At 38.4% G+C, this 17,356-nt stretch overlaps 1 protein-coding gene across 1 annotated transcript; it reads left to right on the top strand.

Annotated features, from left to right (window-relative positions):
* Positions 1-96: 96 nt before the first annotated feature.
* Positions 97-17,291, top strand: LOC104411591 (aldehyde oxidase 1-like; the record flags this gene model as incomplete). The annotated part of the gene is made up of 16 exons (XM_010022044.1): positions 97-153; positions 1,214-1,271; positions 2,314-2,410; positions 4,128-4,236; positions 4,768-4,894; positions 5,772-5,833; positions 6,444-6,524; positions 7,344-7,424; positions 8,570-8,714; positions 8,887-8,979; positions 10,735-10,886; positions 11,093-11,186; positions 13,919-14,028; positions 14,834-15,018; positions 16,108-16,270; positions 17,122-17,291. Coding segments are annotated over exons 1-16 (1,784 nt in total), but the record flags the coding sequence as incomplete, so codon positions are not given.
* Between the last annotated feature and the right edge of the window lie 65 nt (positions 17,292-17,356).

Genomic DNA, 17,356 nt, shown 5'->3' with positions numbered 1-17,356 from the left:
CACCGCCCCGCTCCCGCCCCCCGCGGCCCTGGCCCCGCCTGCTGCGACCATTCTAGATGCGACTGGGTCCGGGTCCGGGTCCGGGTCAGACGTGCAATGTCTCTGCAAGGAGTGGGTGCCGATGACCTGATTTTCTATGTGAATGGGAGGAAGGTAAGTGTTGCTCGGAAAGTGCAGAGAAAGGGCTGCTGCTTCCAGGAGTCACCCCAGATTTGGTTTCCTCAGACTTAACTGAATGCTCACGCAAGTTTCCGGAAGCAGTCCTTCCCATCTCCTTGCTGGTAAGAAGCGAATTAGACCACACATATTACTGTAGTTAGGCAATGCTCTTCTGCGTACAGCAGGTCCTGTTAGAAGGGTAGAAGCAGCAGAAGAGGACAAACGCGATTACAACATCCTGTTTTAGCTAGCTCTGCTGCATTTGGGGGAAAAAACATGTCAAAAGGAAATAAAATTTCAGCTGGGTATCAAATTTGGCTGGCAAGCAAACTAGGTTTTCATGTGTGCATGTCTGGCTTCTCATCTTCAATGGCATTGGAGAAGGAGTATCAGATGGTATCAGATTCAGAGGCACAACAGAAAGCAAGACTCAGGAGCCAGAATATGCGTGATTGGCCAACATACTGGCCAAAGATAATATTGCAAGAGTTAAACTGGCTGTTGATTCAGTATAACTGGACTAGCTGATTCTAAGCAACGGAATAAGAAATACTGTACTCAGTCAAGAATGTTGGCATTTCTGTTGCTGTCTGTTGTTAGTCTGTTATGGCAAGTGAAAGTTTATATAAATAAAGCTAGACGAAAACTGCATCCTTGCTAATAGTCTTGCAGGCTTCTGTGGTGTTCATCCCAGAGTGTCAGGGACACTCTGAAAGTCTGCAAAACATTCTTTATGCTATGCTGCCTCTATTGTAGCAACATTCTCCTGCGTTTTTACTTTTAGTGTGGCCTCAGTATGACCTTTCGCTGAACAGCACTTAACTTTTAGTAGTTGCGAGGTGCCCTGGCACTTCTTTCCTGGAAACGTATCTGTCTGGGAAGGAATTTCCAGGGCGAGCCTAAACTCTCCTGTGGTCTTTGCAATTAAGTCTAGTTCTATCAGAGGTAACTAGAGGAGGATTCTTCTCTGGCTTTGTGGGAATATAGTCTGTGCCCTGTATTTTGAAAATCCTTGGTTTCTTTGTTAAACTTTGTTTTTCATTTCTTACTGCAGGTAATAGAGAAAAATGCTGATCCTGAACAAATGCTGTTATCTTACCTGCGAAGGAGACGTATCCTTTTCTTGTCTGTTCCCTTATTTGAAAGTCACTTCAAATAAATCACTCATTTGAAAGCCTTACTAGAACGAAATTCTCAGCAATTATAATGAAAAGGTGATTTTCCAGATTAAGGAAGTTGTGACTCTCTTAAGATAAAACAACCATATTAAATGTTGTGTCTTTCTTAAGCCAAATACTCTTCCTTGGGCTGCTGTATTTTTAGCCTTGTTTCCTAAACAAAGTTAGGCCATCAGGCATGATGCGTATGTGTGTTCTTCTTCCCCCCACAAAGAAACCTAAGAACCTTTTGGCTGGTATACGTGCAGCTTGATGGGAGCTCTGTAGAAGTCCCTCTTTCAGCTGGATTAGGGTCTCAGTTGCTAATTAGTCAGTTCATCATTAGTTAGAAGGGATTGGTGAGAAAAAGACTTGGAGGTCTTGGTTTTTGGAGGAGGTAATGTTGGCAAGAGGAAGGACAGAAGAAATAGGGAGTAAGGTATCTTCCTTTTGGTGGCTGTAGAACATCAAATTAGCTGTTTGTCAGTTCACAGCTTCAGATTGGCCAGTGTTCCAGATTTATAGAAATGAGTGCTTCTCTCATAAGTGTGATTTTTTCATATCAGAGGCAAGGTTAATATCCTGACTATAAATGGGCCTTCTGGGGAAAAAAAGAGATACTGATTTCAGTGTTCCACTGGAACATCAGGTATATAGCTATTTTGCCTATTACATGTTTCTTTCATATATTCATTTGGAAAACTTTTTTTACTTCTTCTTTCTGTCCCAACTTACTCCTCTTCCAAAAGAAGTTGAAATCCAGTTTTCTGTTTTCTTGAGAGCAGGATTTTGGTCCTGTCATTCCTTAGCTTCAATCTTATTTTCACGAAAAATTTTAATCCAACATAGAAAGGAATCTGATCCATAGGCTATCATACCAAACCAATTCTATGTTCCTTTGTGGTTCAGGAAAAACATGGCCTCAAGCTTTTGTGCAGAATAAAGATCAGAATGCAACCTCATTTATATTTTTTTTCCCTAATGACAGCATTTTCAGTCCATCTTACAGGAACTAAGTATGGCTGTGGAGGAGGTGGCTGTGGTGCCTGCACGGTGATGATATCAACTTACGAGCCAGCTTCAAAGAAGATACAGTATCCTTAACAGAGAGTTTGGAAATCCACACAGTTTTATGGCTGTAGATACTACTTCCAGATACGAAACTGTATAAATAAATGTGTAGAATCTGTACTTAATAGTGAAAAAATCCAACAGGTCACTTTGATCGGAAAGAGAATGCTGTAAAAAATATTGTTGATTCAGCTATGTTGGAAATTTGCTAGTACATCATTATCAAGGGCTTAATTTGCTCATATATGCTGATACCTCCTGTGAGGAGTTTTCTTTTCAGGGGACATATATTTAACACCCTTTTTATTGATGGCTAGAATGTGGCTTCTACCTGCAGCTCTGGTTCATGGTTTAACCCCAGCTGGCAGCTAGGCCCCACAGAGCCACTCGCTCACTTCCCCTTGCTGGGAGAGGGGAATGTTTAGGAAGAGTGAAAGTGAGAAAACTCCCGGGTTGAGACAAAGACAGTTTAATGGGTGAAGCAAAAGCTGTGTGCACAAGCAGAGCAAAACAAGGCATTAATTCACCACTTCCCGTGGTCCAGCAGGTGTTCAGCCATCTCCAGGAAAGCAGGGCTCCATCACATGTAGCAGTTCCTTGGGAAGACAGACACCATCACCCCAAACTCCCCCCACTTCCTTCTCCTCCTCCCAGCTTTATACACTGAGCTGTGTCCCCTCCCAGCTCTTTGTGCTCCCCCCAGCCTGCTTGCTGATGGTGTGGGGTGAGAAGCAGAAAAGACCTTGACTCTCTGAAAGCACTGCTCAGCAGTAACGGAAACATCTTTGTCTTATCAGCTCAGTTTCTGTCACAAATCCAAAACATAGACCCATACTGGCTACTATGAAGAAAGTTAACTCTGTCCCACAAAACCAGCAGTGTCATATGACTGATAAGAAGACAGGGCAGGCAGAAGTTTGAATCTTACCAGACCTTTTAATACTGAACTCGCTTCTTCCTGCCTACCCACAGAAAGGACTTTGATACTGAAACTCAGAGTTTCATTAACTAAAAACTGGAAAAAATTATTTTAAATTGAGAAAACACCAGTCAAATAGTTAAATAGTAACATGTCATTGTCAGGTTAATGTTTTTTTAGGTGGGGAAAAAGTCAAAATGTTCTAGTTGTTCCTTTTGGCAATTGCATTATATTGGAATGCAATGCAAATGAAAATGTTTACATTTATTCTAAGAGTTGGAATTGAAGCAGTCAGAATGATACTTGAAACATTTTAATTTTAGTAAGCCGAAACATTTTAATTTTAGTAAGCCGAAACATTCTATTGCTGATGCTGAAAAGCTTTCAAGAATTTTCATTTTTGGTATATTGTTCCTATTCAGAATTCTGTTTATTTTACCTTAAAATTTCCTTTGAGTCAGAAGTATTATTTATAAATTTGCAGCAGTAATTCTTTACTACACCAACCTTCCCTTCATTTTCTCCTCCAAAATGCACTTGCAAGTTGCTTGTAAGCAGGAGAGACAAGAGGGCAATTAGAAAAGACTGAAATATTAAGGAAAATGTAAATTCTACAGAACTGTCCTAATAGATGTGAGTTTTATACTGGGGACAAGAGACACAGCTAGTAAGTAATCCTGTCTATAAAGCTTATTCTCTTCTCATCCCAAGTGATGATAATGACTGCTTGTAAGCATTATGTCTTCATTGACTGCAAAATATTCATGCATCTTTAGTATAATAAAATTATATTGTTACTTATTCTCCTTTATGTTCCAAAGACATTACTCAGCAAACGCATGTTTGCTTCCCATTTGCTGCTTGTATGGTGCAGCAGTGACCACAGTGGAAGGTGTTGGAAGTACAAAAACCAGGGTTCACCCAGTTCAGGTGAGAGTATCGCTGTGTAAGGGGATTATTGATTCCTTCCTTTGTATGAGCTGGCTTGAGTGGCAGTGGTTTTAGGGCATGGGAATTTCAGATGATGATTATTCTCACTGCTAAATGATAACAGATGACAACAGAAGTTTCTGATGGTTGATCAAGGCTGATGAGGTATGGCTTATGATGGATTTTGCTTGATCAAGCCTGATCAAATAGTATGTAAGAGTTGTTGGGGTGGATCGGGCTTGTGCTCTGTTTGGGCTAATGGCACATTTTGGACAATGTCCCTTCAGCTGCTGTTTTAGTATGAAGGCAAAAAACATAGAAATCTACTGAAGTTTAATTAGCTTCCTCAGTGAGATGTGCCTGGGCATCACACCCAAATAAATAATCCTTATTTGAGATAGCATAAATTGTTTTACTTTAAAAGTCTGATTTACTACAAAGACCACATTTGATTTGGTGTTTCCCATTTAGGAGTTCATTAGACTGGTGATGTACACTGGAAGGAATGCTATTTATGGTGTTTCATTTCAGGAAAGGCTTGCCAAGTGCCATGGCTCCCAGTGTGGTTTCTGCTCCCCTGGAATGGTGATGTCCATATACACTTTGCTAAGAAACCACCCAGAACCAACTCCAGAACAGATGATTGCATCTCTGGCTGGTAAATATTGCCACTTTTTAATTTGTAGATATGTCCTTGAACCATTTTCTTCAGATACTTTGAGTACATGTCTGTGTCAGTACATGTGCATGTATATATATGCACTTCACACAAATAGTGCTTCCCAGTAGAGTTCCTACTGGATACAGTATTTGTATTCCTTGTCCTTCTTCAGGAAAATGAAGCATGGAGCTGTGGATCATTTCAGGGGCATTCAGAACATCCCCATATGTGTCTTTTGAAGTGCTTTAAATTAGATGTGCAAAAATTCTGTCATATTGGAAAAATAGTTGCACCTGAACATCTCTTGAGATCCCATTACATTTGGAGTTAGAATGTCATAAACCTCATAGGAGAACCCCTTTGTGGAAGGAATAAAAGTCAAATAAGACAGAGAGATGCTGACCATCTTCACTAAGGGAGTGAGCATTTATTGCAGATTGCAGGTAAAATAGCCTTCTGTCATCTGTTCTCTAGAGTAAGAGTGGAGCCAAAAGCGTTTCCTGTTATTATGAAGTGAACTTAGATGGAGGTATCATGCTAACTTCCTTCACTATTAGAAGTAAGTCAAGGGGAAGGAGGAAAACATTTTGAGTGGGTGAAGAATATTATATAATTTCTTACTCTCCTGCATATTAAGCTGTAGTTGGCCTTCCCTCCAGTGCAACTATCAAGTATGTCATACTCACCTTGAAACAATAGCTTTTTAACTCAGGAGCTGCAGGATCCCAAGTCTTGTGACACTGATCTTTTTTATCTTTTGGAGACCTAACACTTCTCTTTAAGCTTCAAAATAACAAACCTCATATAGAGACATTTTAAAGCCACGTGCTTTAGAACAAAGCTTTTTCTTACTGATTTCCTTTTTTTTCTTCAGGAAACTTGTGTCGCTGTACTGGATATAGGCCAATCCTAGATGCCTGTAAAACCTTCTGTAAGGTAAACAGTAGTGATGATAGGAATAATGGATTGTGCCCATTAGTGCATACCTGTATACAAACCATCAAGATTTTCATTAAGATCATCTCTTTCTTCTGTCAAGAGATGTAGATTTGAGTAAGGTGTATAGTGGCCTAACACATTATAAAAATAGATTAACACAAATGAACTTGGTGTCTAACCTAGGTTATGAAGAGTAATCTGAAATAACTGTGTGTGTTTTACTGTGGTTCAGTACTGGCATAAATAAAAGCAGAATTTGCATTAATGTTCTTAGTAATTTATCATGTAATGCAACATTTCAGAAACCTGCAGTGAAAGGTGAGAGAGTGAACAATGGGTAAAAGAATTAATATAGGCTGTCTATGTGTGCTCTCACAAGGTCAACTGCATTTCACATAGTATGAATTATTTTGTATTAAGGACTTCAACATCTGATGATTTGAAGTTGTTTTTGAATATCACTTCTTTAAAACACAATCCTTCCAATTTAGCTTATTATTAAACTTCATCTAGAATTTTACTGAAATAGACACTCTTACTGGCTTAAGCAGACTTTAACTAATTGACCTCTGGGCAGTGTTTCACTAATGGAATATTCCTACTTTAGGAATCCGTTTGTTGTCAAAGGGAAGCAAATGGAAAGTGTTGCTCTGATCAGGAAGATGATTTGTTTGACAAGGAAGAGGAGGTAGGGTTTTACCTGTCTTATTTACGTATAAAACTTAAGAGAAAGAATACTGCTTGGCTTTTTTCTTGTAATTAAAGTAAATGCAGTATAGTCTGTCATTTTAATCCTCCGTGTTGTTCACATAATACTAGTTGTAAAATAAGATACTATATTATTCCTCACAAGAAATTTGGACATATTTCTAAAAATTAAGGATTCTCTATGTATATTTGTATGAGGTGGTGACAATGTGGCAGATAGTTGGTATAAAATAGATTGGATCTCCAGAGCTGAGATTTGAGCAGCTCTTCAAGTTCAGGAATATCATTAATCTCACCTATGATGAGATCCCATACAAGGATCATCATGTTATGCAAGAAATCAGACCATATGTGAAATTGTCTTAATTCAGTGATCACTGATGATCTGAACGTAAGCACTGATTTCTTAGGAATCTAACTGCTGGCTTGAGTCTGAGTAACTGATTCACTCTTAAGAAACAGAGTTATGATTGTAATTTTACATGAAACCTCTTACCCATACGAATGTTTGACTTTGTTCTCAGTTTTTCGTACTTAGTCTTTCAGTTGCTTGCCTCTACACTGTCATTTGTGTTAGGAGTGAATTTGGAGAAACTGTTATGAACACTTCCTTCACCTCAGCAGCTCCAAATGGTGCATGTTAATTTAGCACCAAATCCAAATAATAATGGAATGAATAATTTTCTTCTGACTTCAGTGGGATCATCATGGTTTGATTTTGGGGTTGCCTTACTTTTAATTTATGGAATTAATGGTGAGAGCAAATTCTTTGCCTTTGCTTGTTTTCTTTCTTTTTAAGGTTTCCACCAGGCTGTTTTCAACAGATGAATTCCAGCCTTTAGATCCCACCCAGGAGCTTATATTTCCTCCCGAACTAATGGTAATTTCTGCTGCTTATAAACTATTTTTTAACTCTGTCTTTTCCTTAGTAGTCCATAGTTCAGAACTCTTCTGAAGTCCTGTTTAGCAGGACTTCATCAGAAGAAATGTCACAGCACTTTAATATAAATCCAAAATTATATTCTTTCTTTTGTTTTCCTCAGTGATCTTACTGAATATTCATGTTAAAAAAATAATCATATTGGGAAAATGCAGTTGCAAAGTTGGGTATTAGGTGAGAAGTCAAGGAAGTAACCTAAACTGGGTTTTCAGTGCAGCATCTGAAAATAACAAATGCTTCTCAGCAAACTGAATGTCAAACATGTTTTAACATTGGCAAAAAAAGAAAGCATTTTCCCTATTTTGTGGCTTAATAGGTTTTTTGTCTTTTCTGTCAAAATGTCAGCCTCAGGTAGCCACCCAGACTGGAGAGTGTTTAACCCCAGTGATTAAAGTATGACAAAGGTATAACCAGCTGAAACAAGGGCACTGGAATGGGAAGTGTCAGGCACCCATAATTATTGACAACAGTATTTGCCCTAGAAAAAACTAAAGCTATTTGCTTTACGTTATTGTCAGTCTGTAGATTGAAAGTCAAATTCTCTGTAAGTAGCTGGCAGCTTACAGAGAAAGGTTGATTAACTGTGGGACAGGGGTTCTTGACTATGTGTTTGTACCACCACCAGTTCACAAGCTATTTCCATATGATCAGTGAACAGTGCTAGAACAGCCAGAGGCATCCACATGAATGCTTACTCTAGAAAGGGGTGCTGCTTCCAGTGTCATTGGTGACCTCCAAGCAAGCTAAGTGTGCAAACACGTCCCTCAGAATTTTTTTACCACTTTTATAATAATTTCAGCAATTGCAGGATCTATTCCTACGTTTTTGCTTGGGGGCTATTTATATTATCAATCTATCTGGTTTATTAGCCCACTGTAATTAATTGAAGTCATTTCACCCATGTAGTTTTGAAATTCACCACTGTGTAAAGAGTCAGCATAACAGTCCCATTTCAGTCCAATTTTGAAGGATTAAGTAGAACTGCCAATGATCAACAACTTCGTTGACTTGAAGTCTGGTGTCTATTGGACCTTGCACCTAACTACAGGTCTTAAATATTTAAATCTACCATATTTCCCCATCAGAGAATGGCTGAAAATCAACCAAAAAGAACTCTCTTTTTTCATGGCGAGCGTATGACATGGATTTCTCCTGTAAACTTAGATGAATTACTGGATTTGAAAGTTGCCCACCCCAAAGCACCTGTTGTGGTTGGGAACACTGGTGTGGGTACGTATACAGCCAGAATGGCTCTTGTTGCCATGATTCCAGTGTGCATGGGAGGCATGGGGCTACATTTATAACTATTTTTACATTTCCATCCTTAAGCTCACTCTTGACTTAAGTTGGAGTTGTCATTATGGAAAATGTCTTCTGTCTAAGTCTTATTCCTATCTGGCAGGACCCGAGATGAAATTCAGAGGTGTGTTCCATCCAGTTGTTATTGCTCCTGCAAGGATCCCGGATCTGAATGTGGTGAAATGCACAGAAGACGGTCAGTAGACTTCACTTTGTTCAGATGTAGGAGATTCTTCTGCAGTAAGGCACACTGAGCCATTACAGAGTGCCAAAAACGTGAAGCACTGTGCAACTCATTCCTAAGCATGCTTGCTTCTTTCCCACATCAGCATGGCTGTGGCCACTGTCCCAGTGCATGATACAGTGCATGACACAGTGCAGTACTGACCAGCAATATTATCTTGGGGCCCTATAGTTGTGATAGTGGAAGGGCAGTTATTCTGGTAGTACTGGTTCTGGTACTAGGTCATGCAATATTTGCTTTGTGATCTCTGTACCATTCCGTGCTATATAGCAGAGAAACAACAACAGAGAGAGTTAGTAATGTTGCGTGCTTGTCTGCATTAGAAAAAAGGCTGTGATTAAACTGGCATAGCTGATCTTATTCTCACTCATAACAGCATTGATTATTGTAGACTAAAAACTTTATACCTCCATTTATATATTTGAGAAGCACAAATTTATTTTTTTTTTTAGTTAAAGTTACGGTAGGTTTTAGTTTCTATATAAATAAATTCTATTGAAATCAGAAATAACAACTAGAAATGGATTTGAATAGCCTAAATTAATAAAATATAAATTATATTGTGGAAGTTTACTGCCAAAATTTTAAGGAAAGTGAATCTTTTTATCTGATGAAAATTACTTCCTATATGCCCGAATCCACTTTTTTGAAGTGGTAAAGTACATTTGACAGGTCTGTCATTACATGTAGAGTATCTTTTTAATTTCAGACCTGTCATGCAGGTCTAGTCAATGACTAGTTTGTTCTTAGCTGAAAAGTAGTTAGGAATTGGAAAGAAGCAGGGAGAATGTTTAGTGGGGTCTTAAATCTATAAATAAAACCTAGTTATGAGAAGGTGAGACTTACTAGTTCTAAAATGAGAGATACATAATTTAGTTTGTCAGCCAGAAGTGGTATTTATTCTCTTTAATTGGATTTAAATGCAAAACATGTTGTGATTGTATTTTTCTTCTAAATATACAAAATTTAGTATTGCTTTACTTGATTAATAAAAAGCCATTTAAAATTATCTTTTGATTTACAGTTTTTATTGAATTCCAGTGTTCATTCAAAAATTCGTACATTACGTGAAATGTATTAATAATTTTGAATAGAATGGTGCTGTTTATCTTTTACAGTATTGATATTTTTTGAAAGAATAAACTTAAAAAATACATAACTACTCAAATAAATGTGTATAGTTATCAGTTGTCTTTCTAGTGGGAAAAAGAATACAGTATTCAGTGTTAGGACTCTTTCGGGTTTTTTTGCATAATCTACCAACCCATACCGTAGGAGGCTATCTAGAATGTACCTATGCAAAGTAAGATCACATGATGATGAAAATCAGGTTTAAAAATAGGAAGAGCCTGTTGAAAGCATTTTGAAGCTGACTCACCTTTGGGTGAATTGTCACCTAAACATTTACTCAAAGTTGGTGCAAGATAAGCATTTACAATGGGCAGCTGGAAGCAGAGAAGGGATTTCCCTTACAGTAGAAGTGGTGAGCTATAAGCTTAATTTCATCATTTTATGAAATGTTACCTTCAGTCTCCTGAAACGAAAGGTCACAGTCCCTGTAACATGCAAATGCCTCTCCCCTTATATCTATCTGTGTTCTACATGAGCAGTCCACCCTCTAGTCTTCTGGAACAGACCAGAACATAGTTTAAAACTTAGGCAATAAAACAATGTGTACATCACACTTTCATAATCTTTTGCTTACAGGTTTAACTCTGGGAGCTGCCTGCAGCCTCTCTGTAGTGAAAGATGTTTTGACAAATGCGATCTCAGAGTTCCCTGAAGAGAAGACAAAGGTTTTTTGTGCTGTCTTTCAACAGCTAAGGACTCTGGGCGGAGAACAGATAAGAAACGTTGCTGTATGTTGTGTGTTACTTGCAGTAATGTTTGTAACAAATGTGAAAACTTGCATTTTTATTTCTCTTGATAGCAGTGAATTTTCTATCGATACATCTTTTGAGCTTCAGTATGTATAAATTTATATATTGTCCACATGTTATATTGTTACTTAACATAAAAATATGAAGGTGATGGAGAAAGGTTACATAAACTTCTTTTTTTCAAGTCATTAGGTGGAAACATCGTAAGTAGAAAATCAAGCTCAGACTTGAATCCGGTTCTGGCAGCCAGCAATTGTATGCTCAATCTGGCTTCAAGAGGTAAGAGGACATAGCCTGTCTCTGTAGTAGTGCCAGAGGTACAGGATCCTATTTTACGGGGTAGAGAGGAAATAACAACAGGTGGGAATTTGTTAAGGAACCCTTTTCCCACTCTCATCTCTAAGAGCAGCAGTTTGCAAAAGTAGGACATGTCAAAGCTTCTCATGTCAAGGGTCGGCATTCAGACCAACCAGATCATATGTACTTCTGTAGGCAGTGAACTACTACTGCAAGCGCTCTTTGAAACCTCACAATTTGAGTAGCTGTGTATTACCACCTCACTCCCTCATTTTGGTTTTTTTTCCTGTAATTGATCCTATGCCACTGGTTTAAAATCACCCCCTGGCCCTGAGAAGATCTCTGGCTTCTTGTTCCTCACAGGTACTTCTGATACAGGAGTTTCTTCTAGTCAAGCACTTTTTTCTGTGCTCATTTCCAGAGTTCCCTTTCATTGCTGTATATATACTCCTCTCTCCCTGATTCTTTCCTTTTCTTGTACTCTACCGTACCATTGGAAGGTTGATGAAAATTTTTACTAAACAGAAGCTATCTGGTGGCCTAGAATTGCATGCTCTCTCTTCTGGATGGCTTGTGTCCTTTTTGCGTTTGGTCCAGACAGAGTGGATGTTGCCATTTCAGACCACCTAATTCCCTGAAATACATGTTCTTTAAGGGGTTGTTTCTGAGCCAGGATTTATTGGAACAGATACTTAAAAACTTATGCTGTGTGATTTCTATGCATTCTTCCTTCATAGTTTGACATTGAGAGGAAAAACACCTGTCAGGTTGTTTTTACCAAACAGTAGTCAGTGAAACATAGGAAAAGTGGATTGTTCAACGAAAGGAGGTTGCAGAAGCACTATTAGTTTTTACTATTTATCTTAGATCACAGTGTAAGAGAAAATGCACCTTCGTGGGGTGCATTATTGCCCAGTCACAGGTGGGATTATGCAATAATCTTTATGTATGTAAACCAAGAACACTGTGGATTGAACTGCAAAGGCAAAAATCCAGAAACACCAGTGCTGCTATTCTTAACACTGCTATTTTTCAGATATAGATTTTAGCAAAATAAAATTCCTTTACTGAAGTTTTGCTATCACACTAGTTATATCTGAGAAATGCAATTTTAATGCTAAATTATATCCTAGGATGAACAGGTTACAGTGTCATCATCACATGAAAAACATGAAAATAACCTTGCTGTAAAGTTCATTGTTCATGAATGTGATCAACAATGTTCATTGAATGTGATGGGAGTATTTTAATATATGAACCTTTTAAAAATCACACAGAAGATTATCATGTTATAGAAAGTCTTGTGATAGGTCAGGGCCACTGCAAGATAAATAGTGTCTAGTTAATAAGAAATCATTTACTTAAAAATGCATCAAACCCCTTAGGCAGCATGTGAAAAGTATAAAGAACACGGAAGACTAGCAAACAATACACTTTGACTTCATCTGTCAAACACATGGTTAAATTCCACACTGGTGAATCACTGTGAATTTGCTGTACAATGATCATAGAATCATAGAATCATAGTATAGTTAGGGTTGGCTGTCACCAACCACCTCGCTGTTTTTCATGTGCCTCAGCATTCTTTCCAGGAGAATCTGCTCCAAGATTTTGCCAGGCACAGAGGTGAGACTGACTGGTCTGTAGTTCCCTGGGTCTTCCACCTTCCCCTTCTTGAAAATGGGGGCTACATTTCCCTTCTTCCAGTCGTCTGGAACTTCACCTGACTGCCATGACCTCTCAAATATGATGGACAGTGGCCGAGCAACTTCATTCACCAGCTCCTTCAGGACCTGTGGATGGATTTCATCAGGTCCCATAGACTTGGACACGTTCAGGTTCTTAAGGTGGTCTCGAACCTGATCCTCTCCTACAGTGGGCCTAAGGTCTTCATTCTCACAGTTCCTGTTCTTGCAGAACAATGGTGCTACTTGCAATGGTGTTACTAGTACAGTTGCAGTTCTACCATCGAAACTCTTTGGGCCAATTAATAGCATCAGTTGTATGTATTAAAATACTGCATTTCCAGAAGGCTTGCTAGCTTAGCTGAGTGATACTGGCAAACCTGACAGAGCATAGATGAAGTTTAAGTGTTCAAATGGCTTTTACAGATTCAGGTTCTTTGCAGAATTTTGTCCTTTTTATTTTTGAAAATTCCATCTTTAATAGCACATATCATAGAATATCAAACATGATCACTTTTAGAATAATCTACCACAAAGAGAAAGGAAAAGGCAATAGTGTTTATTCTCTTCTGGAGTCCTAGAAATGTTCAAAATCTCTGAACAATGAAAACAAACACACAACCCCACAAACACAAAAATTGTATTTGTTTTTCAACTTGCAGCAGTTCACTCCCATTTGGTTTTCTTCCTAATTATTTATGTTTTAGAAAGAAACGTAACAATGGCAGCAGCGAGGAGATTTGGAACAGATTAACAGGAGTGGGGATGGGATCACTGTGGCAGTATCGGGAGGATTATAGAATGAGGATTGATCTCTGGGCTGTTTCTGAGGACTCCAGTGTGATGACACTGTGGAAGATGGAGCACTCATTTGTATTTATAGAGCATGCCACTAATAATGTGTTAGGAAAACACTGTAGTTATTACCCACTCAGGACGGCTGCAGGTATTTCTTGCCTGCACGATTGTACAAAGGTTTCTGCATTGGGATTTTTTTTTTTTTATTTTTTTTTTTTTATTTTTTTTTAGGAAAAAAGCGACAGATTCTTTTGAGTGATATTTTTGGAGAAGGATTTGGCAATAATACCATTACACCAGAAGAGATCTTAGTCTCTGTCCATATTCCTTGTTCTAGGAGGGTAAGTTACTTGTTTGTTTAGGTTTGCTTTGTGCAGTTAAAGACTATTAAATAAAGAGCAGATGAGGGGGCATAATCCTTGTGTTTAAATTAACACTATTGCTACTCATTTTCTGAATTCCCTTCATTTGACCCTGTCAGTGCCATACTATTTCCCAGTTTTAGCCAAAGTACACAATTTAGCAGGTAGCTGGTGATATATAAAGAGTGATACTCAGGCAGAAGTTTACCCTAAAACGATGAGGGCAATATCAATTGTCTAGACCCCCTGCAGAAAGGGATCTTGGACAAGCTGCCATAATCCTAACCAAAGCAGGCTGCTTATCTGTGATATGGTTGGCATCAAGCAGCTGTACAGTTGTCATCTCTTGAGGATTTTTCTTAAAATGAGGTAATATTGGACATGTGCATGGTCCTTCCATAAATGTTGCTGAACCAAGTAACAGGATCTTAGAATTATGGATCATGTTATCTGAGTCCTGAAGTTTGGCAGTACTTTGAAGCCTCTAAGCTTTTGGTCCTGTTATAAATGCATCTCCACTCCATAAGATCCCTATCTTCCAGCTATCTACCATGAAGAAGTCTAGGTCATGTGAACTGTATAGATGATGGAGGATTGATATGGGCTGCTAGAAAATCAAAGATGGTAAAGATGCTGAAAGGTGAAGAGAAGGATGTGCATCATCTTGAATGCTCAGGAAGTTCAATTTGTGCTCTTCAGTTTTATTCTCTTGCTTCACTTAGTACAAGAACAAATTTTACTGTCAGATATTTACATATCTGCAGTTCTGTCTGATCCTGCTTAGGGGGAGTATGTCTGTGCATTTCGACAAGCACCAAGACGGGAAAATGCTCTCGCAATAACCAATGCTGGGATGAGAGTCCTTTTTGAAGAAGGTACAGATGTAATAAAGGATTTAAGCATTTTCTATGGAGGTGTTGCTTCAACCACGGTCTCTGCGAAACAAACCTGTTCGGCCCTTACTGGAAGGTACAATTTCTCTGCCTTCTCTGTATCTCTGAATAAAGAGACTTTGAGAGCTTGGGTGTACTTCTTTAGAGCATGAAGGATTTCTCTTGCCTCAATGATCTGTTCAAACCTTAATAATGACTTTTCAAAATGGTTACTCTTTGGAGTCTGCACATGGGTGCAACTCCACGCTGAAGTATTCAGAGGTATGGGACATGAGCTGTGAGATAGGTGGATGAGGTATACCTAGTCGGTTGTGCACCTGAACCCAAGCAGTGGTAAATGATGCTGCTTCCTGTAGGCTTGATAATCCCCTGGTATCAGTGTTATTTAGTCCTTCCGTTTGGCTCCAATAGATAAAATGTTTGAGAACTTCGCATGTGCCCAGTAAATTTAGGAGCACAAGTCAAACCTTAACCTTTTCAATATCTCTGCATCCACAAGATCATAATAATCTCTGTACTTAATCCCTGACATTCCTTCCCAGTTTGCAGCATCTTTCCAAACGCTGGAGGAAAAAAATTACAAATAATTCAAGCAGTATAAAACCGTTTATCTAAACAGAGCCCTGCTGGACTGTTTTACCATTAATGTGCAACTGTTTCAGTACTTGAAGTGCTCATTATTTTTTGCTGCTCTACATGATTAAATTTATTCTAACAGATGTATATTTTGATATCCAGGATTGTGTGGAAAATTAACTGTGTGGAGCTACTTCAAGCTGTTCAGAAAATGTTGCAACTATCCATCACTAATCAGATCCTTTGAAAGCCTCTATAGTTTGTGTCACTATCATTATCCACTTGTCTTCAAATATAGGACAGGATCTGCATAATAGTGAGACTGTTAAATCGGCTTTAAAGCTGTAATAGGTTTTATTTATTTATTATAAAAACATTGGCATGGCACTCAATTCCATAGACTTAAGGGACCTCACTTCAGTGGGGATTATTGACCTACACTTAAAATTGCAGACCATTATTGAAATCAATATTTTGGCTTCAGTGTGAGAAGGATTATGCATGTGGTTCATGGTACAAATGTATTACTGCAATTTGTAGTTATTTTTTTGAGTCCTGGTCTGATTGTATCTATTATTCTTCCTGACAGACACTGGAATGAACAAATGTTGGATGAAGCTTGCAGACTAATTCTTAAAGAAATTGCTGTTCCAGGCTCAGCCAGTGGTGAAAAAGTAGACTATAAGAAAACTCTGATAGTCAGTTTCTTCTACAGATTTTTCCTGGAAGTACTGCAGTCATTAAAGACAATGGTAAATTAGTTCTCCATGTCTGCTTTTGTGCAAGCAAATGAAAGGGGTTTATTCTACTTGTTGGTGCTTGCAGTTTGTACAATACGCTAAATACATAGCATATTGGGGTTCAGATCTATGGAAGAATGTAAATGCTTAACTCCCAGAAAGATTGATGGAGAGATGCTCATTTAACTTTTAGGTGCTCAGGTATCTCTACCTTGGACATGAGGCTTTGAAAAAATTGAGCAATGTTAATGCAGCAATATATCAGTATCGAGCTCCAGGCCCAAAGAAAACATACATAAGATCTTACTCCATCTGGCTGTACTTCAAGTCATAAATAGGCAGAACAGAAATAAAAGCTTCGGAATGCAACTGCAGGTGTTAAACCAACCCTCCTTCTTGTATGAGTTGTTGACTGGCAGAGGAGGGCTCTAAAATTCCACTTCCTGATACATTCTAGGTGTAATTTACTTATTTTTGTCTTAAATCTGTTCTTATGAGGAAAAATATCCCTTTTGCCTTTTTCTTCTGAGTTACCTTGAGCTCTTTCCTAGGTAATTTAGCAGGAGTGGCTCAGTGCCAGTTTTGATCAGACCCCAGAATAAAGCTCTTCTGACTATCCCTGCTTTATGTTGCTTACTTTAAACAAGCATATTTGTTGAATCCAGTATAGTTTCAAATATTAATTAGTGAAATCTCAAAATTCTACATTGTTTTAAAATGGTTATTTCAGAGCCTGTCTAGCTTGTGAGAGTCTCGAAGGAATGTCTTATATGAAGAGTTTGTATTTAGTGATTTTGTTTGGTAGCTTTTTTAATCTGAGTGTTCAAAATGTGAGTTTTAATAGTCGTTCACTTCCTTTTCAGGATCCTTACCACTCTCCTGGCATACCCATGGAATATAGGAGCGTCCTACAAGATTTCAAAACCAAAATGCCCCAGAGTATCCAAGTGTACCAGGCAAGTGATTATTCTATGATTGTTAAGTGCTTGCTAAAAAGTCATGGTTCAAGCATGACCCTTGCTGTGAAGCTCAGGTACAAATTTTCCAAAAGATTAAAGGCAACAGGCTCTTAGTGGCTGTTGTGGTTCAAGCCCAGCC

The sequence above is a fragment of the Nestor notabilis genome, unplaced genomic scaffold (assembly GCF_000696875.1).
Source record: "Nestor notabilis isolate BGI_N333 unplaced genomic scaffold, ASM69687v1 scaffold28029, whole genome shotgun sequence".
Taxonomy (NCBI): Eukaryota; Metazoa; Chordata; class Aves; order Psittaciformes; family Psittacidae; genus Nestor; species Nestor notabilis.
This window is presented reverse-complemented; position numbering and strand designations above follow the sequence as displayed.